Source organism: Babylonia areolata, chromosome 16 (assembly GCF_041734735.1).
Source record: "Babylonia areolata isolate BAREFJ2019XMU chromosome 16, ASM4173473v1, whole genome shotgun sequence".
Taxonomy (NCBI): domain Eukaryota; kingdom Metazoa; phylum Mollusca; class Gastropoda; order Neogastropoda; family Buccinidae; genus Babylonia; species Babylonia areolata.
Window position 1 is genome coordinate 9852429 of NC_134891.1, and position 17500 is coordinate 9869928.

The window sequence follows — 17500 nt, forward strand, 5'->3', positions numbered from 1 at the left end:
GTCATTCAGATGAGACGATAAACCGAGGTGCCGTGTGCAGCATGCACTTAGCACACCGTAAAAGAACCCACAGCAACAAAAGGGTTGTCCCTGGCAAAATTCTGCAGAACAATCCACTTCCCTGGGGAGAGCAGCCCGAATTTCACACAGAGAAATCTTTTGTAACAAAAAAAGAGTAATACAATAATACAATACAATACAAGCCCACTCATACATGATGAGTGAATGTGGGAGTAGCAGCCCACAAACAGTACAACAACAAGAGAGGCAAGGCCTTCAAGACTCACTTGTGATAAATGAAGTCCCCTAGCATTAATTACAGAGTATTTTCCCTTTTTTACTATCTGCACCAAAACGTTTGCAAAATAAATAAAACTTCCATGCTTAGCAAAAGAAGTTCCTGTTTGAACATAAAATGATAATAATGACTCCTCTTGTTGATGTGTCAGAATAAGAGGTCAAAGTGCCAAGTTTAGAGAATACAAAAAATATAAATATAACAGTAAATGCAGTTTGCATATAATTAGGCTTCTTTTTTTTTCTTTTCTTTTTTTGTGCGCATCCGAGAGGTGCAATATTGTTTTAAACAAGATGATTGGAAAGAACTGAATTTTTCCTATTTTTATGCCAAATTTGGTGTCAACTGACAAAGTATTTGCAGAGAAAATGTCAATGTTAAAGTTTACCAAGAACACACAGACACACAGACACACACACACACACACACACACACACACACACAACCGAACACCGGGTTAAAACATACACTCACTTTGTTTACACAAGTGAGTCAACAAAAAAAGATGACGAAGAAGAAGGAAGAAGAAGAAGAAAACATAGAAGAAGAAGATGATGATGATGTAGAAGCAGAAGAAGGAGGAGAAAGGGAAGAAAAAAAAGAAAGGAGAAGAAGAAGACAATGAGGAAGAAGAAGACAAAGAAGAAGAAGATGATGATAAAGAGAAAAATAAGGAGAAGAAGAGGAAGAAAAAGAAGACATAGAAATAGAAGACATTCAAAAAGAAAAAGGAGGGGGGGAAAAGATCAAGTAAAAAAGAATGGAGAAGAAGAAGACAAAGAAAAAGGAGAAGAAAACAAAGAAGAAGGAGAAGGCAAAGGAGTAGAAGATGAAGTAGAAGAAGAAGACAAAGGAAAAGAATACAAAGGAGACAAAGACAAAGAAGAAGACAAAGAAGGAGAAGACAAAGAAGAAGGAGAAGAAGACAAAGATGAAGGAGAAGAAGGAGCAGAAGAAGACAAAGAAGAAGATGAAGAAGACAAAGAAGGGGGGAAAGACAAAGAAGAAGGAGAAGACAAAGGAGAAGGAGATGAAGAAGACAAAGAAGTAGAAGAAGACAAAGAAGAAGTAGAAGAAGACAAAGAAAAGGGAGAAGACAAAGAAGACGAAGAAGAAGAAGGCAAAGAAGAAGGAGAAGGAGAAGAAGACAAAGAAGGAGACAAAGAAGGAGGAGAAGAAGACAAAGAAGAGGGAGAGGAAGACAAAGAAGGAGAAGACAAAGAAGACACAGAAAGACAGGAGATGACAACAAAGAAAAAAAAGATAAAAAAAAAAAAGAAAGAAAGAAGACAAAGAAACAGCAGCCACACCACTGCAAAAAAAAAAAAAAAAAAAAAAGCAACAACAACAACAATAACAACATTAACAACAACAACAACAACAACAACCACCAAAAAAACTTACCTCAGTATCGGTGTCGGTGAGGGACTGGGTGACGATGATGTTGAAGACGGCGTGGGAACGACTGCTCTCGCTGTTCATTTCCGTGGCATGCACCACCCTCGACTTGTTCCCCAGGGCCATCAGTCTCTCCATGTCCTGCAAGTTCCAGTTCCACTTTCACTTTCACTTTCAAGTTCCAGTTCCACTTTCACTTTCAAGTTCAGTTCTACTTTCACTTTCACTTTCAAGTTCCAGTTCCGCTTTCACTTTCACTGTCAAGTTCAGTTGTACTTTCACTTTCAAGTTCTAGTTCCACTTTCACTTTCAGCTTCTCAAGGAGGTGTCAATTGCCTTCAGACAAATCCACACATATGCGCTACACCACATTCGCTAGGGCAGATGCCTGCCTGACCTACAGCATAACCCAATGTGCTTTGTCAGGCCTTTAGCGCACGAATATATATATATATATATATATATAGTCTAGACAAAGCTGACCAAAACTCAGTGAAACAGTCGATTCAATTTTTCTTTTCTGTTCATTCTAGTTAATTCAGAGTCAACTTTAGAATATTCATCTGCAGTAAACACATCCATAATGTAGTTAGTGTCACTGTATGTGTTCTGTCCAGAATTTGTACTTCTTTCTTTTAACTGCGAACAAGAAAAGCGATGTCATGCCATCTTTTTACCAAACATAGCCTACATTCCGGAAAACTGGGAAGCCCGACTATGGTGTTTTCAGATCCAGATCGAGCCTCAAAAAAAATACACCGCTAAAAATTCCAGAAATACGACTTAATTCGGAAGACTCACTACCTATCACTGGTATGACTGTGAAGATTTTTTTTTCCTCCTACGTTTAATCCAAATTTGGCATTGGCAGACAAAGTATTGCCAGAGAAAACGGCAATGTTAAAGTTTACCACAGGCACTCAGACATACTGTCTCACACACACACACACACACACACACACACACGTCTAATATCACTTACAGTGAAAAGACGTTAAACTAAAGAACGAACAACGAACAACGCGCTCGCACACACACACACACACACACACACAACCGAACACCGGGGTTATAACACAGACGGACTTTGTTCACACACGAGAGAGAGTGAAACATGACCCCGAAAGTCAAAAAGAAGCAGGACCTACAGGAGAGACAGGAGAGAAGGGAGTCACAACCAACACCCAACAACTCACCGTGAAGGACTCCACGGCCAGCTGTTTGAGGCCGTCCACGTACACACCCAGCGAGGTCCGCTCCAGCACCTTCAGGTTCCTCTTCTGCCTGTAATGCATACAGGGCAACAGACTTCACTTCACTAGCACTGTTACTATCTTCTTCTGCGTTCACTCGTATGCACACGAGTGGGCTTTTACGTGTATGACCGTTTTTACCCCGCCATGTAGGCAGCCATACTCCGTTTTCGGGGGTGCGCATGCTGGGTATGTTCTTGTTTCCATAACCCACCGAACGCTGACATGGATTACAGGATCTTTAACGTGCGTATTTGATCTTCTGCTTGCATATACACACGAAGGGGGTTCAGGCACTAGCATGTCTGCACATATGCTGACCTGGGAGATCGGAAAAATCTCCACCCTTTACCAACCAGGCGCCGTCACCGTGATTCGAACCCGGGACCCTCAGATTGACAGTCCAACGCTTTAACCACTCGGCTATTGCGCCCGTCACTGTTACTATAAATGTGGAGTGATGGCCTAGAGGTAACGCGTCCGCCTAGGAAGCCGAGAGAATCTGAGCACGCTCAGCCGCCAATATTTTCTCCCCCTCCACTAGACTTTGAGTGGTGGTCTGGACGCTAGTCATTCGGATGAGACTATAAACTGAGGTCCTGTGTGCAGCATGCACTTAGCGCACGTAAAAGAACCCACAGCAACAAAAGGGTTGTTCCTGGCAAAATTCTGTAGAAAAATCCACTTCAATTGGAAAACAAATATAACTGCACGCAGGAAAAAAACAAAAACAAAAAAAAAACCAACCAAACCTCAGCACATTCCCTAACAATGAAAAGTATGACAGGATGGACTGTTCTAACACCCACTGGGGCATGAGATGGGGGGGTGTGGGAGGGGGGGCGGGTCTGTGTGGGGACAGGGGGAAAGGGGGGAAGGCAAGGAGGAAACTGGCTGTTCTGAGTCAGTCAAACCTATTTTCTTTTTTTTTTCTTCTTTTTTTTTTCATTTATTTATCTATCTATAAATCTCTGTGTGTGTGTGTGTGTGTGGGTGTGTGTGATCTTCTTTCCACTTAAAGTGATATTAGAAAGTGTGTGTGTGTGAGAGAGAGAGAGAGAGAGAGAGAGAGAGTTACTCTGTGTCTGTGTGTCTGTGTGTGTGTGTGTGTGTCTGTGTGAGAGGAAGAGAGAGTTACTGTGTGTCTGTGTGTGCTAATGTATGTGTCATACACATACGCACACTAACATACACCCACATCCTATGCATCCAAGACAAATGGACACAAAAGAACAGAAGAAAAAAAATGGTTACAATCAAAGAGAAGGCACCAACGGTCATATGTGATGCATGTCAGGAAAGATAGTGGGGGGGGAAAAAAAAAAAAAAAAAAAAAAAAACTCTCTGCAAAGGGAGGGAATTGATGACACAACAGCAATGTTTCCAGTCAAGCCACACACATTATTGCCTCCCCTGCAACACTGCAGTTGGCGAGCCACCAAAGGCATACCAATTTCTTTCATTTTTACCGGACATATACCACCGGTGCAAAAGTGTCTAATCCAAAAGATAATGGTAAAAAACAGAAAAATTAAATAAATCTGGAGAAGAGATTATCCCTTTCGAGAGCTGGCCTAGGCCTGGTGGTAATGCGTCCGCATTGGAAGCGAGATAATCTGAGCGCACTGGTTCAAATCCCAGTCGCCAGAACTTTCTCCCCCTCCACTAGACCTTAAGTAGTGGTCTGGATGCTAGTCATTTGGATGAGACAATGAACTGAGGTCCTGTGTGCAGCATGTACTTAGCGCACATAAAAGAACCCAGGGCAACAAAAGGGTTGTCCCTGACAAACCTCTGTTGAAAAACCGGTTCCGATAGGAAAACAAATTAAAAAAAAATGCTGGCAGAAAAAAAAAAAAAAAATACTGAAAAACAAGGATGGCAAGGCCTTCAAGACTCACTTGTGATACACACCTAACGAAAAAAATTTTTTTTTTCAATCAAACATTAATTTGTTGAAATGTGTTCTCTATACATTATCATAATTATATACAGCTTCACAAAAAAACCAAAAAAAAAGACAAAAAAAAAGGCTTCAATGCGGATTCGAACCACGGATGTTTGGATCGAGAACGAGTGGTTTTACCCCCTGCACTAATGCAGGTTCAATGTTGATGTTCAAAAATGACGGGCGCAATAGCTGAGTGGTTAAAGCGTTGGACTGTCAATCTGAGGGTCCTGGGTTCGAATCACGGTGACGGCGCCTGGCGGGTAAAGGGTGGAGATTTTTCCGATCTCCCAGGTCAACATATGTGCAGACCTGCTAGTGCCTGAACCCCCATCGTGTGTACATGCAAGCAGAAGATCAAATGCGCACGTTAAAGATCCTGTAATCCATGTCAGCGTTCGGTGGGTTATGGAAACAAGAACATACCCAGCATGCACACCCCCCAAAACGGAGTATGGCTGCCTACATGGCGGGGTAAAAACGGTCATACACGTAAAAGCACACTTGTGTGCATACGAGTGAACGTGGGAGTTGCAGCCCAAGAACGCAGAAGAAGAAGGTGAAGAAGATGTTCAAAAATTATTACGTGAGCATATTCTTTCAGCGGAATGAACCAACAGGGGCAACCCAAGTCATAACGCGATTTAAATCATGTTATTTTGGCATATCTCAGTCATTTAAAAGATTTCTTTCAGGTCTGAGGTAAAGGAGACGTTCCCATCGCCTCAAAAACACTGCAATATATGTCCGTTTTTGTAGATCTGCAGAGATCCGTGATCGACAAGCTTTGTCTTTCCACTCACTGAGAAACAACAACACCTTCCATTCAATTTCTTTTTTCCTGTTCATTCTAGTTTATTCAGTATCCACTTTAAAACATTCGTATGCAGTAAACGATTATTTAAGAAATGCTTTCAAACTGGTGGCAAAGGAGACACTGCCATCGCGTCAGGCTCTGCAACATGTTTTGTCAAGATCTGCACGGACCAGAGCCGTGTAGACGAGGCAGTCAAACGGTCAATTCAGATTTTCTTTTCTGTTCATTCTAGTTAATTCAGTGTCCACTTTAGAACATTCATATGCAGGAAACACGTCAATAATGTACTTAGTGTCACTGTATGTTTTCTGTCCATAATGCATGTTTCTTATTTTAATTGTGAACAAGAAAAACGAGGTTATGGCATACTCTCATCAGACAATCGGGAGGCTGCAAATAGGAAACAGCGGTTTTCGGAACGAGGAACGAACATCAACGAAATAAACCGTTAATGATTTGGAAATATGGCTAAATTCGGGAGACTTACAACCTATTATTGGTATGACTGTGAAGATTTTTTTTCCCACTATTTTTAAGCCAAATCTGGAACTGGCAAACGAAGTATTTCCAGTGAAAATGGCAATGTTAAAGTTTACACAGAGAGAGAGAGAGAGTCAAAAAAATGGGTGGTGCTCTCAGAGTGCTAACACGCTCTCCCTGCTGAGAGCAGCCCAAATTTCACACAGAGAAATCTGTAGCGATAAAAAGAGTAATACAATACAATGCAATGCAATGCAATGCAATGCGATGTGATGCGATGCAATACAATACAATACAATACAATGCAATGCAATACAATACAATACTATACAATACAATACACAAAATCACTTTTTAAAAAGTAAGTGGGGGTTTGGGGGTTGGGTGGGGGGGGGGGCACGGGGGAAGGGGGGGGGAGTAGAGGGGTAAGGTCGCCTCCTTCAAGACACTGACAGGTTTTCATATCAGCAGTGTGGCAAGGTTGTCTCCCTTTAACTAACAAGTCAAAAGGCTGGTGGTGGCAGAGGCTTTTTTTTTTTCTCTTGCAGACAGACAAGACAAGACTCTCCCTATCTCTCATGCCTCTAACTGAATCCCACAATTCTGTCCATGTCTTCATGAAGAAGGAGGTTGAGGGGACTCCCTCGACGGGCGCAATAGCCGAGTGGTTAAAGCGTTGGACTGTCAATCTGAGGGTCCCGGGTTCGAATCACAGTGACGGCGCCTGGTGGGTAAAGGGTGGAGATTTTTACGATCTCCCAGGTCAACATATGTGCAGACCTGCTAGTGCCTGAACCCCCTTCGTGTGTATATGCAAGCAGAAGATCAAATACGCACGTTAAAGATCCTGTAATCCATGTCAGCGTTCAGTGGGTTATGGAAACAAGAATATACCCAGCATGCACAACCCCGAAAACGGAGTATGGCTGCCTACATGGCGGGGTAAAAACGGTCATACACGTAAAAGCCCACTCGTGTGCATACGAGTGAACGCAGAAGAAGAAGAAGAGGGGACTCCCTGTTCTCACTCCACCCCCCACCCCTCCCACCCATACCCCCACCCACCCACCCCACACACACATTCACAAATTCAACAATAAAAACGGAGTTTGTTAAAATATAAAATAAAAAATTTAAGATACACTGTCTATGCATGTTCTGAAAGACATTTTTCATGCAGCCCATCAAAAGAAAACTGTATCTGAAAGTCTCACAGAATGCACGGACGCAAAGCACACGCGTGCAGAATCATTAACGTATTCACGTTGCCACTGATCATCAAGGAAAAAGATATCGATTTTTCTGTTTCTTAGGCATCATCATCAGACGTTCTATTCAATGAACACAATGGTCTGTGGAATTAAATTAGCGAATAAACAGATGAATAAATGAAACTGCATGCAATTTCTAAATGGATTAACCAGCAAACAAAAGTACATCCCCCCCCCAACCCCCCCCCCCCCCCCCCACCCCTGTGAACACATGAACAGGCAGAGAGACAAACAGGACGGTCATTTTCAGACCATCACTACCCCACACAAACCCCATTCATCATGGGCCACGCTTTTCATCGGACAATCTGTACAGCAACCAGAGGACTAAAAACTTGTACCTTATTCATTTCCGTACACAACTTTTTTTTTTCTTTTTCTTTTTTTTTCAATCACTGGTCATAGTTTTTATTTCACAATCTACCCTATAAAATGACTGAAACCTATTTATGCTATTTATTTCCATGTACTGCTATCCTTTTTTCTTCTTCTTCTTCTTCTTTACAATCATCAGCAACATTTTTCAACTCTCAATCTTCAAAAAAAATAAAAATAAATAAATAAATAATAATAAAACCTTTAAATGATTAATTTCCAAACATCACTACCTTATTCTTAATCAGCCACACTTTTCAACTCACGATAAACTAAATCTAAATCTAAATGACAAGAAACACATAATTCATGCACGCGTGTGTGAATGACTGGTGCGAAAAAAAGCGCTTTGATCTGTCTCCGTACAAGATTCAGCGCTATATAAATACCATTATTATTATCATCATCATTATTATTAGTATTATTATTATCATTATCATTATATGATTAATTTTCCATGTCACCTGCCACCCTTTCCCCTGGTTTCCCAAGACGCAGGCCTGACAATGAATTATCTCCCTTCCCTTGAGCAGCTGGTGCTCTGTGCTGAGCTCCCTGACCTGATGAAGAGGCTGGGGGGTGTTGGGGGGGAGGGGAATCCATGACATTATGAAACAGGTGTCTTCTTCTTCTTCTTCTTCTTTTCCTTACATGAGACCGACAACAATTTGTTGTTGATGATGAATCGGTCATGGTCAATACACGGTGGGTTTTTTTTGGGTTTTTTGTTTTGTTTTTTTTTCCATAATTCACCTAAAATTGCCAACACTGATTGATCACTTAACGGTACAGATTTGATATTTTGCAAGGATGAACAAACAACACAAAGTGGGTTCAGGCACTAGCAGGTCTGTACATAATACGCTGACCTTTAAAATATTTGGGGGTTTTTTAATATTTTTTTTAAAAACCTACTGCGTGTCTCAACACTAAAACACAGGATCAAGGGGCTGCCGCTGAAACTGAAATTAACTGCGTGTCTTAACACCAAAACACAGGATCAAGAGGCTGCCGTTTAAATCTGAAATTAACTGCCTGTCTTAACACCAAAACACAGGATCAAGGGGCTGCCGTTTAAACTGAAATTAACTGCCTGTCTTAACACCAAAACACAGGATCAAGAGGCTGCCGTTTAAAACTGAAATTAACTGCCTGTCTTAACACCAAAACACAGGATCAAGAGGCTGCCGTTTAAAACTGAAATTAACTGCCTGTCTTAACACCAGAACACAGGATCAAGAGGCTGCCGTTTAAAACTGAAATTAACTGCCTGTCTTAACACCAGAACACAGGATCAAGAGGCTGCCGTTTAAAACTGAAATTAACTGCCTGTCTTAACACCAAAACACAGGATCAAGGGGCTGCCGTTTAAAACTGAAATTAACTGCCTGTCTTAACACCAAAACACAGGATCAAGGGGCTGCCGTTTAAATCTGAAATTAACTGAGTGTTTTAACACCAAAACACAGGATCAAGGGGCTGCCGTTTAAATCTGAAATTAACTGAGTGTTTTAACACCAAAACACAGGATCAAGGGGCTGCCGTTTAAAACTGAAATTAACTGCCTGTCTTAACACCAAAACACAGGATCAAGAGGCTGCCGTTTAAAACTGAAATTAACTGCCTGTCTTAACACCAAAACACAGGATCAAGGGGCTGCCGTTTAAAACTGAAATTAACTGCGTGTCTTAACACCAAAACACAGGATCAAGGGGCTGCCGCTCAAAACTGAAATTAACTGCGTGTCTTAACACCAAAACACAGGACCAAGAGGCTGCCGCTCAAAACTGAAATTAACTGCCTGTCTTAACACCAGAACACAGGATCAAGAGGCTGCCGTTCAAAACTGAAATTAACTGCCTGTCTTAACACCAGAACACAGGATCAAGAGGCTGCCGTTTAAAACTGAAATTAACTGAGTGGCTTAACACCAAAACACAGGATTAAGGGGCTGCCGTTTAAAACTGAAATTAACTGCCTGTCTTAACACCAGAACACAGGATCAAGAGGCTGCCGTTCAAAACTGAAATTAACTGCCTGTCTTAACACCAGAACACAGGATCAAGAGGCTGCCGTTCAAAACTGAAATTAACTGCCTGTCTTAACACCAAAACAAAGAAATACAAATGGGGGATAATGCTTTTACCTAAAAAAAAAATTTTTTAAACCAACAATTAATAAATAAATAAATATAAATTTAAGAAAAGGTCAAAACACCTACACGGGAATCTATAAAAAATTTTGGAAATACTTCCACACGTGTCGTATAATCTGAGGCATGAAGAATAATACAGCTGAGACAGCAGCGAAAATGTGGCAGTGGGGTAAAAAAAATATATATATAAATTTTTTCCTAAAATAAAACCTTTAAGGAATTTAAAGGAAGGGAACAACACACTCACATGGCGGGGTCCAGAAGGTCTCGGATCTTCTCGTTGTAGATCTCAATGTAGGACACCTCCACCTTGCACTGGGTTCCGTTGCTGGCCTTCTCGGCGATGCACTCAAAGAGGCGGTCGCACAGACGTGGGACGATGCCCTTGTCCGACGGGTTCCCCATCATCGTGTGCGACTTACCAGACCCTGCACGCACGCACGCACACACACACACACGCGCGCGCACACGCACATGCACACATATTAATACTGACACTTATTAATACAGATGTTTATGCACGCGCGCACACACACACACTCACACACAAGCACACGTTTAATACTGACACTTATTAATACAGACGTTCATACACACACACACACACACACACACACACACACACACACACAGAGCACATGCACGCACATGCACACAAGTTTAATACTGACACTTATTAATACAGACATTCATACACAGATACACACACACACACACACACACACACACACACACACGCACATGCACACATGTTAATACTGACATTTATTAATACAGACGTTCATGCACAGATACAGACACACACACACACACACACACCCAACACACCCACAAACGCACGCACACACACACACCCCACACACACAACCCCACCCCCACCCATGCACTCATGCACGCGCACACACGTGCACGCACGCACACACACACGCATACACACACACACAAACACACACCAACCTTTACGATTTTTTTTTTTTTTAAAGACACTCTTACTGAGTAAGAAAAATAATCAAAACAGCTGTGTACTGAGGAATTTCCTCATCACAACAAAATCAATGATAATCAAACCTTTCTAAACAAGTACATTTTCTTTCCTATCAAAGCGAAATTTTCAAAAGTATTTTGCAAGGGACAACCCTTTTCTTGACGTGGGTTCTTTGACATGTGCAAAGTATGTCCCGGCATCATACTGGACCTTCCCTGTTCATCTTATCCGAACTGAGTGTTCATCACCATTTATCAACATCATGGTGATCGTCATGGAGTGATGGCCTAGAGGTATCGCGTCCGCCTAGGAAGCCGAGAGAATCTGAGCGCGCCGGTTCGAATCACAGCTCAGCCGCCGATATTTTCTCCCCCTCCACTAGACCTTGAGTGGTGGTCTGGACGCTAGTCATTCAGATGAGACGATAAACTGATGTCCCATGTGCAGCATGCACTTAGCGGTACATAAAAGAACCCCCAGCAACAAAACGGTTGTTCCTGACAAAATTCTGTAGAAAAATCCACTTCAATTCGAAAAACAAATTGAAAAACCTGCACGCAGGAAAAAAAAAAAAAAAAAAGGATGGCGCTAGTGTAGAAACGCGCTCTCCATGAGGAGAGCAGCCCGAATTTCACACAGAGAAATCTATTGTGATAAAATAAGATAAGATAAGATAAGATAAGAATAACATTATCTCCAACTGGAGAAATTTGCTCAGGTGCATTATCACAACATAGACAAGTAAACAACATGGGGACCATAACTGTAAAAGTCAATATAAAAAGCACAAGGACAGGGCGAGGACAGCAAAAACACGAATGAAACACAAAGCACAAACACCTGCTTGTCGCCCCCTCACGAAGCGCCACAATACAATACAATACAGTACAATACAATCATCACTGAGCAGTGTGAGAGACTTGGCAGACACACAGAGAGGTCCAGAGGAAGGAAGGGAGGGAGGCAGTGAGCCCTACGTCAGGTGCCAGGCACGCTGATGACCTGGTGAGGCCTCTCACCATCGCTGTTCTATCGTCATGACGGGGCGCAACAGCCGAGTAACCGGTTAAAGCGTTGGGACTGTCAATCTGACGGTCCAGGGTTCGAATCACGGTGACGGCGCCTGGTGGGTAAAAGGGTGGAGATTTTTACCATCTCCCAGGTCACAACATATGTGCAGACCTGCTTAGTGCCTGAACCCCCCTTCGTGTGTATATGCAAATACGCACGTTCAAGATCCTGTAATCCATGTCAGCGTTCGGTGGGTTATGGAAACAAGAACATACCCAGCATGCACACCCCCGAAAAACGGAGTATGGCTGCCTACATGGCGGGGTAAAAACGGTCCTACACGTAAAAGCCCACTCGTGTGCATACGAGTGAACGCAGAAGAAGAAGAAGAAGAGTTCTATCGTCATCATCATCCGTACCACTGACACTTTTGCTGTGTTTATTATTATCATCATCATCATCATCATCATTATTGTTGTTATCGTTATGACTATAATCATTATTGCTATCATTATTATTATCATCATCATTATCGTTGTTATCGTTGTATTGTTGCTATCGTTTATTATCATCATCATCATCATCATCATTATTATTACTATCATCATCATCACCATCATTGTTATTAATGTTGTTGCTATTCACTGCTATTATCATCATTATCATTGTTATTCTTATTACTGTCATTATTGTTATTCTTATCATCATCATCACCAACATCATCATCATTCATGTTGTTGTTGTTGCTGACGTTGATATGGTTGTTATCATCATTATTATGAGGATGAGGATGAGGATGATGATGGCAATGACAAAGACGATGATGATAATGATAATCATCATCATCGTCAATATCATCATCATTATTATTGTTAGTAGTAGTAGTAGTAGTTGTTGTAGTAGTAGTAGTATCCTAGTAGTAGTAGTAGTAGTGTAGTGGTAGTAGTATCATTATCATTATCATTATCACTATTATCATTATCATCATTATCACTATTATTGAGTTTATTATCATTATCATCATCATTTTCATCATCATTATCATTACGATAACGATAATGATAACGATCACTATCATCGCTGTTTTTTTTGCTGTGTAGCCATGCTGCACGCAGTCCTCCACCCACCAGTCTGTCCGTAGGCGAAGATACAGCCGTTGTAGCCCTCCAGGGCCTGGTCAAGGACCCCCTTGCCCACAAAGTCAAACACCTTCTGCTGGTCTGCACACACACACACACATACACATACATACAATTTACCATCATGAAATAAAATCTGGACTTGTTGACTTCACACACACACACACACACACACACACACATATAATTTACCATCATGAAGTAAAATCTGGACTTGTTGACTTCTCACACACACACACACACACACACACACACACACACACACACTCACACACACACACATACACAATACACAATTTACCATCATGAAATAACATCTTGACTTGACCTGACTTCACACACACACACACATGCGCACACAAGCACACATGTGCACATGCACATACATACACGCGCGTGCGCATACACATACACACACGCGTACATGTACATGCACATGCATACACAGACACACACACACACACACACACGTGCACACACACACACACACACACACACATAAAATTTACCATCGTGAAATAAAATCTTGACTTCACACACACACACACGTGCGCACACACACGCACATACACACGTGTGTGCATACACGCGCACACCCACCTACCCCCCCCCCCCCCCCCCCCCCCCACCCACACACACACACACGAATTAGAAGAATGGAGAGAATCAAGAATTCGTGTCAAATCCTTCTGACCCCAGTTGAAGGATATCAAGTACCATCATCAGTTTCCATTATAAACCTGAACTTAAAAACGAAACAGCAATGAAAAAAACAACAACAAAAAACCCATGCAATTGGTGATCGAAAAAAAAAAAAAGAAACGAACAAGAAAAAAATAACAGAGGCAAACAACAATAACAATCATCATCATCATCATCATCTTGTTATCTTTCCCATTCACACAGAGAAATCTGCTGTGATGAAAAGAAATAGAAATACAAATACAAATACAAATACATTATGACGAATTTCCCTCACTTTCAAAACACACTCTCCTCCTCCTTGACTTCAACAAGTTGCACAACTAGAATACGTGCGTGCGTGCATGCGCGCGCACACACACACACACACACAAGTGGAGTGATGGCCTAGAGGTAACGCGTCCGCCTAGGAAGCGAGAGAATCTGAGCGCGCTGGTTCGAATCACGGTTCAGCCGCCGATATTTTCTCCCCCTCCACTAGACCTTGAGTGGTGGTCTGGACGCTAGTCATTCGGATGAGACGATAAACCGAGGTCCCGTGTGCAGCATGCACTTAGCGCACGTAAAAGAACCCACGGCAACAAAAGGGTTGTTCCTGGCAAAATTGTGTAGAAAAATCCACATCGATAGGAAAAACAAATAAAACTGCATGCAGGGAAAAAAATACAAAAATAATGGGTGGCGCTGTAGTGTAGCGACGCGCTCTCCCTGGGGAGAGCAGCCCGAATTTCACACAGAGAAATCTGTTGTGATAAAAAGAAATACAAATACAAATACAAATACAACACAACACAACACAACACAACACACCCCCCCACACACACACTGTAACTTCTGTTTTTTCCTCAATGATCAACAGTAACCATCCTTTCGTACACGTATACAACCCACATATCCATAGAAAAAAAAAAATAGTAGTAGTGTGGCAGCAGCAGCAACAGTAGTAGTAGTAGTAGCAGTAGAAGTAGTAGTAGCAGTTGTAGTAGCAGTAGAAGTAGTAGTAGTGGTCGTGGTGGTGGTGGTGGTGGTAGTGGTAGCTATCAAGTGGAGTGATGGCCTGGAGATAACGCGTCCGACTAGGAAGCGAGAAAATCTGAGCGCGCTGGTTCGAATCACGGTTCAGCCGCCGATATTTTCTCCCCCTCCACTAGACCTTGAGTGGTTGGTCTGGGCGCTAGTCATTCAGATGAGACGATAAACCGAGGTCCCGTGTGCAGCTTGCACTTCGCGCACGTAAAAGAACCCACGGCAACAAAAGGGTTGTTCCTGGCAAAATTATGAAGAAAAATCCACTTCGACAGGAAAAAACAAATAAAACTGCACGCAGGAAAAAAATATAAAAAAAATGGGTGGCGCTGTAGTATAGCGACGCACTCTCCCTGGGGAGAGCAGCCCGAATTTCACACAGAGAAATCTGTTGTGATAAAAAGAAATACAAATAAAAATATCAACACAAGCTTTCTTTTTTGTCTTCCCTTTTTTCTTTTTCCTTTCTTTTAAATATATAATCGCAAGGTACAGAAGTTTGTCTGGGTTTTATTATCGTTTTTGTTTGCTTTGTTTAGTTGGGGTTTTTTTGGTGGGTGTGTGTGTGGGTGTGTGTGTGTGTGTGTGTGTGTGTTGGGGGTAAGGTGAGAGGGAGGGGTTGTTGTTGTTTTTTTGGAGGGGAGGTGTATTTTTAATCATTAAAAAAAAAAAAAAATTAAACAAAAAATCCAGAGAAGGAGTAGACACTGAACGATGCCTGATGGCAGTAATTTGTGCCGCTTAAAACTCTCTCCAAACGAACGGCGAAAGAGACGACGTTAACAGCGTTTCAGCCCAATTACCACCATCAAAATAGTGCAAGCGGAAGGCTGTTATACTGAAGAGGTGAATGTTGACAAAGAGTACCACAATTCTGACGACGGAAGCTAAAGGTTGGGTCAGTCAGACACCCACTGGACATCCGAGGGGTCTGTGTAGAGGAGAAGAGAGGACTGGCCGTACTGAGGGAGTTAACTTCAATATTCGCCATCTCTGCCAACGGCTCCCCAAACCGCCTGATTGTGGAGCAGCAATACACCGCCTAATCACCTCCGTCACCAAACCCCACACCCCTATCCCCACCCACCCACACACGCCCCCTCTTCGCCCTTCCCTCTCCACCCACCACTACCCCGCCTCCCCCACACCTAATAAATGTCAAGGTGGCCAAATCATATTCATACTCTCCTCTTCATATCCCCTCCCCCACCCCCCACCCCCCCACCCCCTCTCCTTTCGTTGTTAAATGTTGTCCCCTTTTGTCTGCTGTTGGTGTTGTTTTTCCTTGATCTAAAAAGATAACAACAACAAAACAAAAAAAGTTATTGGGTGGACCCAGTACAACCCCCACCACCGTCCACAACCCACCCCCGACCCCCCCCATCTCCTACCCAATCCCCACCCCCCACCCCCACTTTCACAATAAGTGTATTGTATTATATTACTCTTTTCTTGTCACAACAGATTTCTCTGTGTGAAATTCGGGCTGCTCTCTCTCTCCACAGGGAGAGTGCGTCACTACACTACAGCGCCACACCTTTTTTTCTTTCCTTTTTTCTTTTTTTTTTTTACTGCCTGCAATAGTTTGTTGTTTTTTTTAAATGTTTTCCTATCGAAACGGATTTTTCTACAGAATTTTGCCAGGGACAACCCTTTTGTTGCCGTGGGTTCTTTTCTACGCGCGCTAAGTGCATGCTGCACACGCACAGGACATCGGTTTATCGTCTCATTCGAATGACTAGCGTCCTGACCACCACTCAAGGTCCGGTGGAGGGGGTGGGGGGGGGTGGGGGGGGGGAATACTGGCGACTCTGCCGGGCTTCTAACCAGTGCGCTCTGATTCTCTGGGCTCCCCAGGCAGACGGGGTCACCTCTGGGCCATCAGTCCACTCTACAATTTTCAAAAAGAAGCCCACACCTAAGAGAAGAAATAAAACCACAGACAAGACATTAGAGACAGAGACATCCCCCCCACCCACCCCCCCTCCTCCCCCCACCCCACACACACACACACACACCCCCCACGCCACCCTCCTCCCCACCCCCACATCAATTAATAAGAGACACACCAGCTGCTTTGGAACTCATTTATTTTAACAACTCACTCCAGCAACAGCCCCGCACTACCTTTCTATATACCCACCCACCTCCCCCTCTCCATCCTTCCCCTTCCAGCTACACTGTCGCACCCCCCGGCCCCCTCCCACACACACACACCTCCCCTACTCCCCCTCCCCACCCTCCTGAGCTAGCCTGAAGGCACTTTCTTTTCTTTCTCCCCCCCCCCCCCCCCCCTTTAGCGGGGCTGGTGGGGTGGGGATCTAATGATGTTCAAAATTACTGGGAAAAAAAATCACAAACATATTGTTCTCTCTTTCTTCTTCTGCTTTGTCTTCTAATTAGGCTCATTAATATCTGTATATATAAAAAAAATAATAATAATAAAAAGAGAGAGAGAGAGAGAGACAGAGACAGAGACAGAGACAGAGACAGAGAGACAGAGAGAAAATTATGAAAATCAACAACAAATAGGTGTGGGAAGAGAGAGAAAGGGGGGAGGGGCAGGTGGGGGGAGGGGAGTCTGAAATAGATTCTGAGAGAGACAGACAGACAGACAGACACAGACAGAGACAGGAGAGAGA

The 17500-nt window shown here is 42.9% G+C and overlaps 1 protein-coding gene across 1 annotated transcript in view; it reads right to left on the reverse strand.

Annotated features, from left to right (window-relative positions):
• LOC143290749 (kinesin-like protein KIF13A) overlaps positions 1-17500 on the reverse strand; it is a 434350-nt gene that overhangs the window by 411112 nt on the left and 5738 nt on the right. The window contains exons 4-7 of the mRNA XM_076600262.1: positions 13119-13211; positions 10243-10423; positions 2893-2980; positions 1703-1837 (exon numbers count right to left, since the gene is read on the reverse strand). Of these exons, the coding sequence (XP_076456377.1) occupies positions 1703-1837; positions 2893-2980; positions 10243-10423; positions 13119-13211 (497 nt within the window). The remainder of the gene's footprint in view (positions 1-1702; positions 1838-2892; positions 2981-10242; positions 10424-13118; positions 13212-17500) is intronic.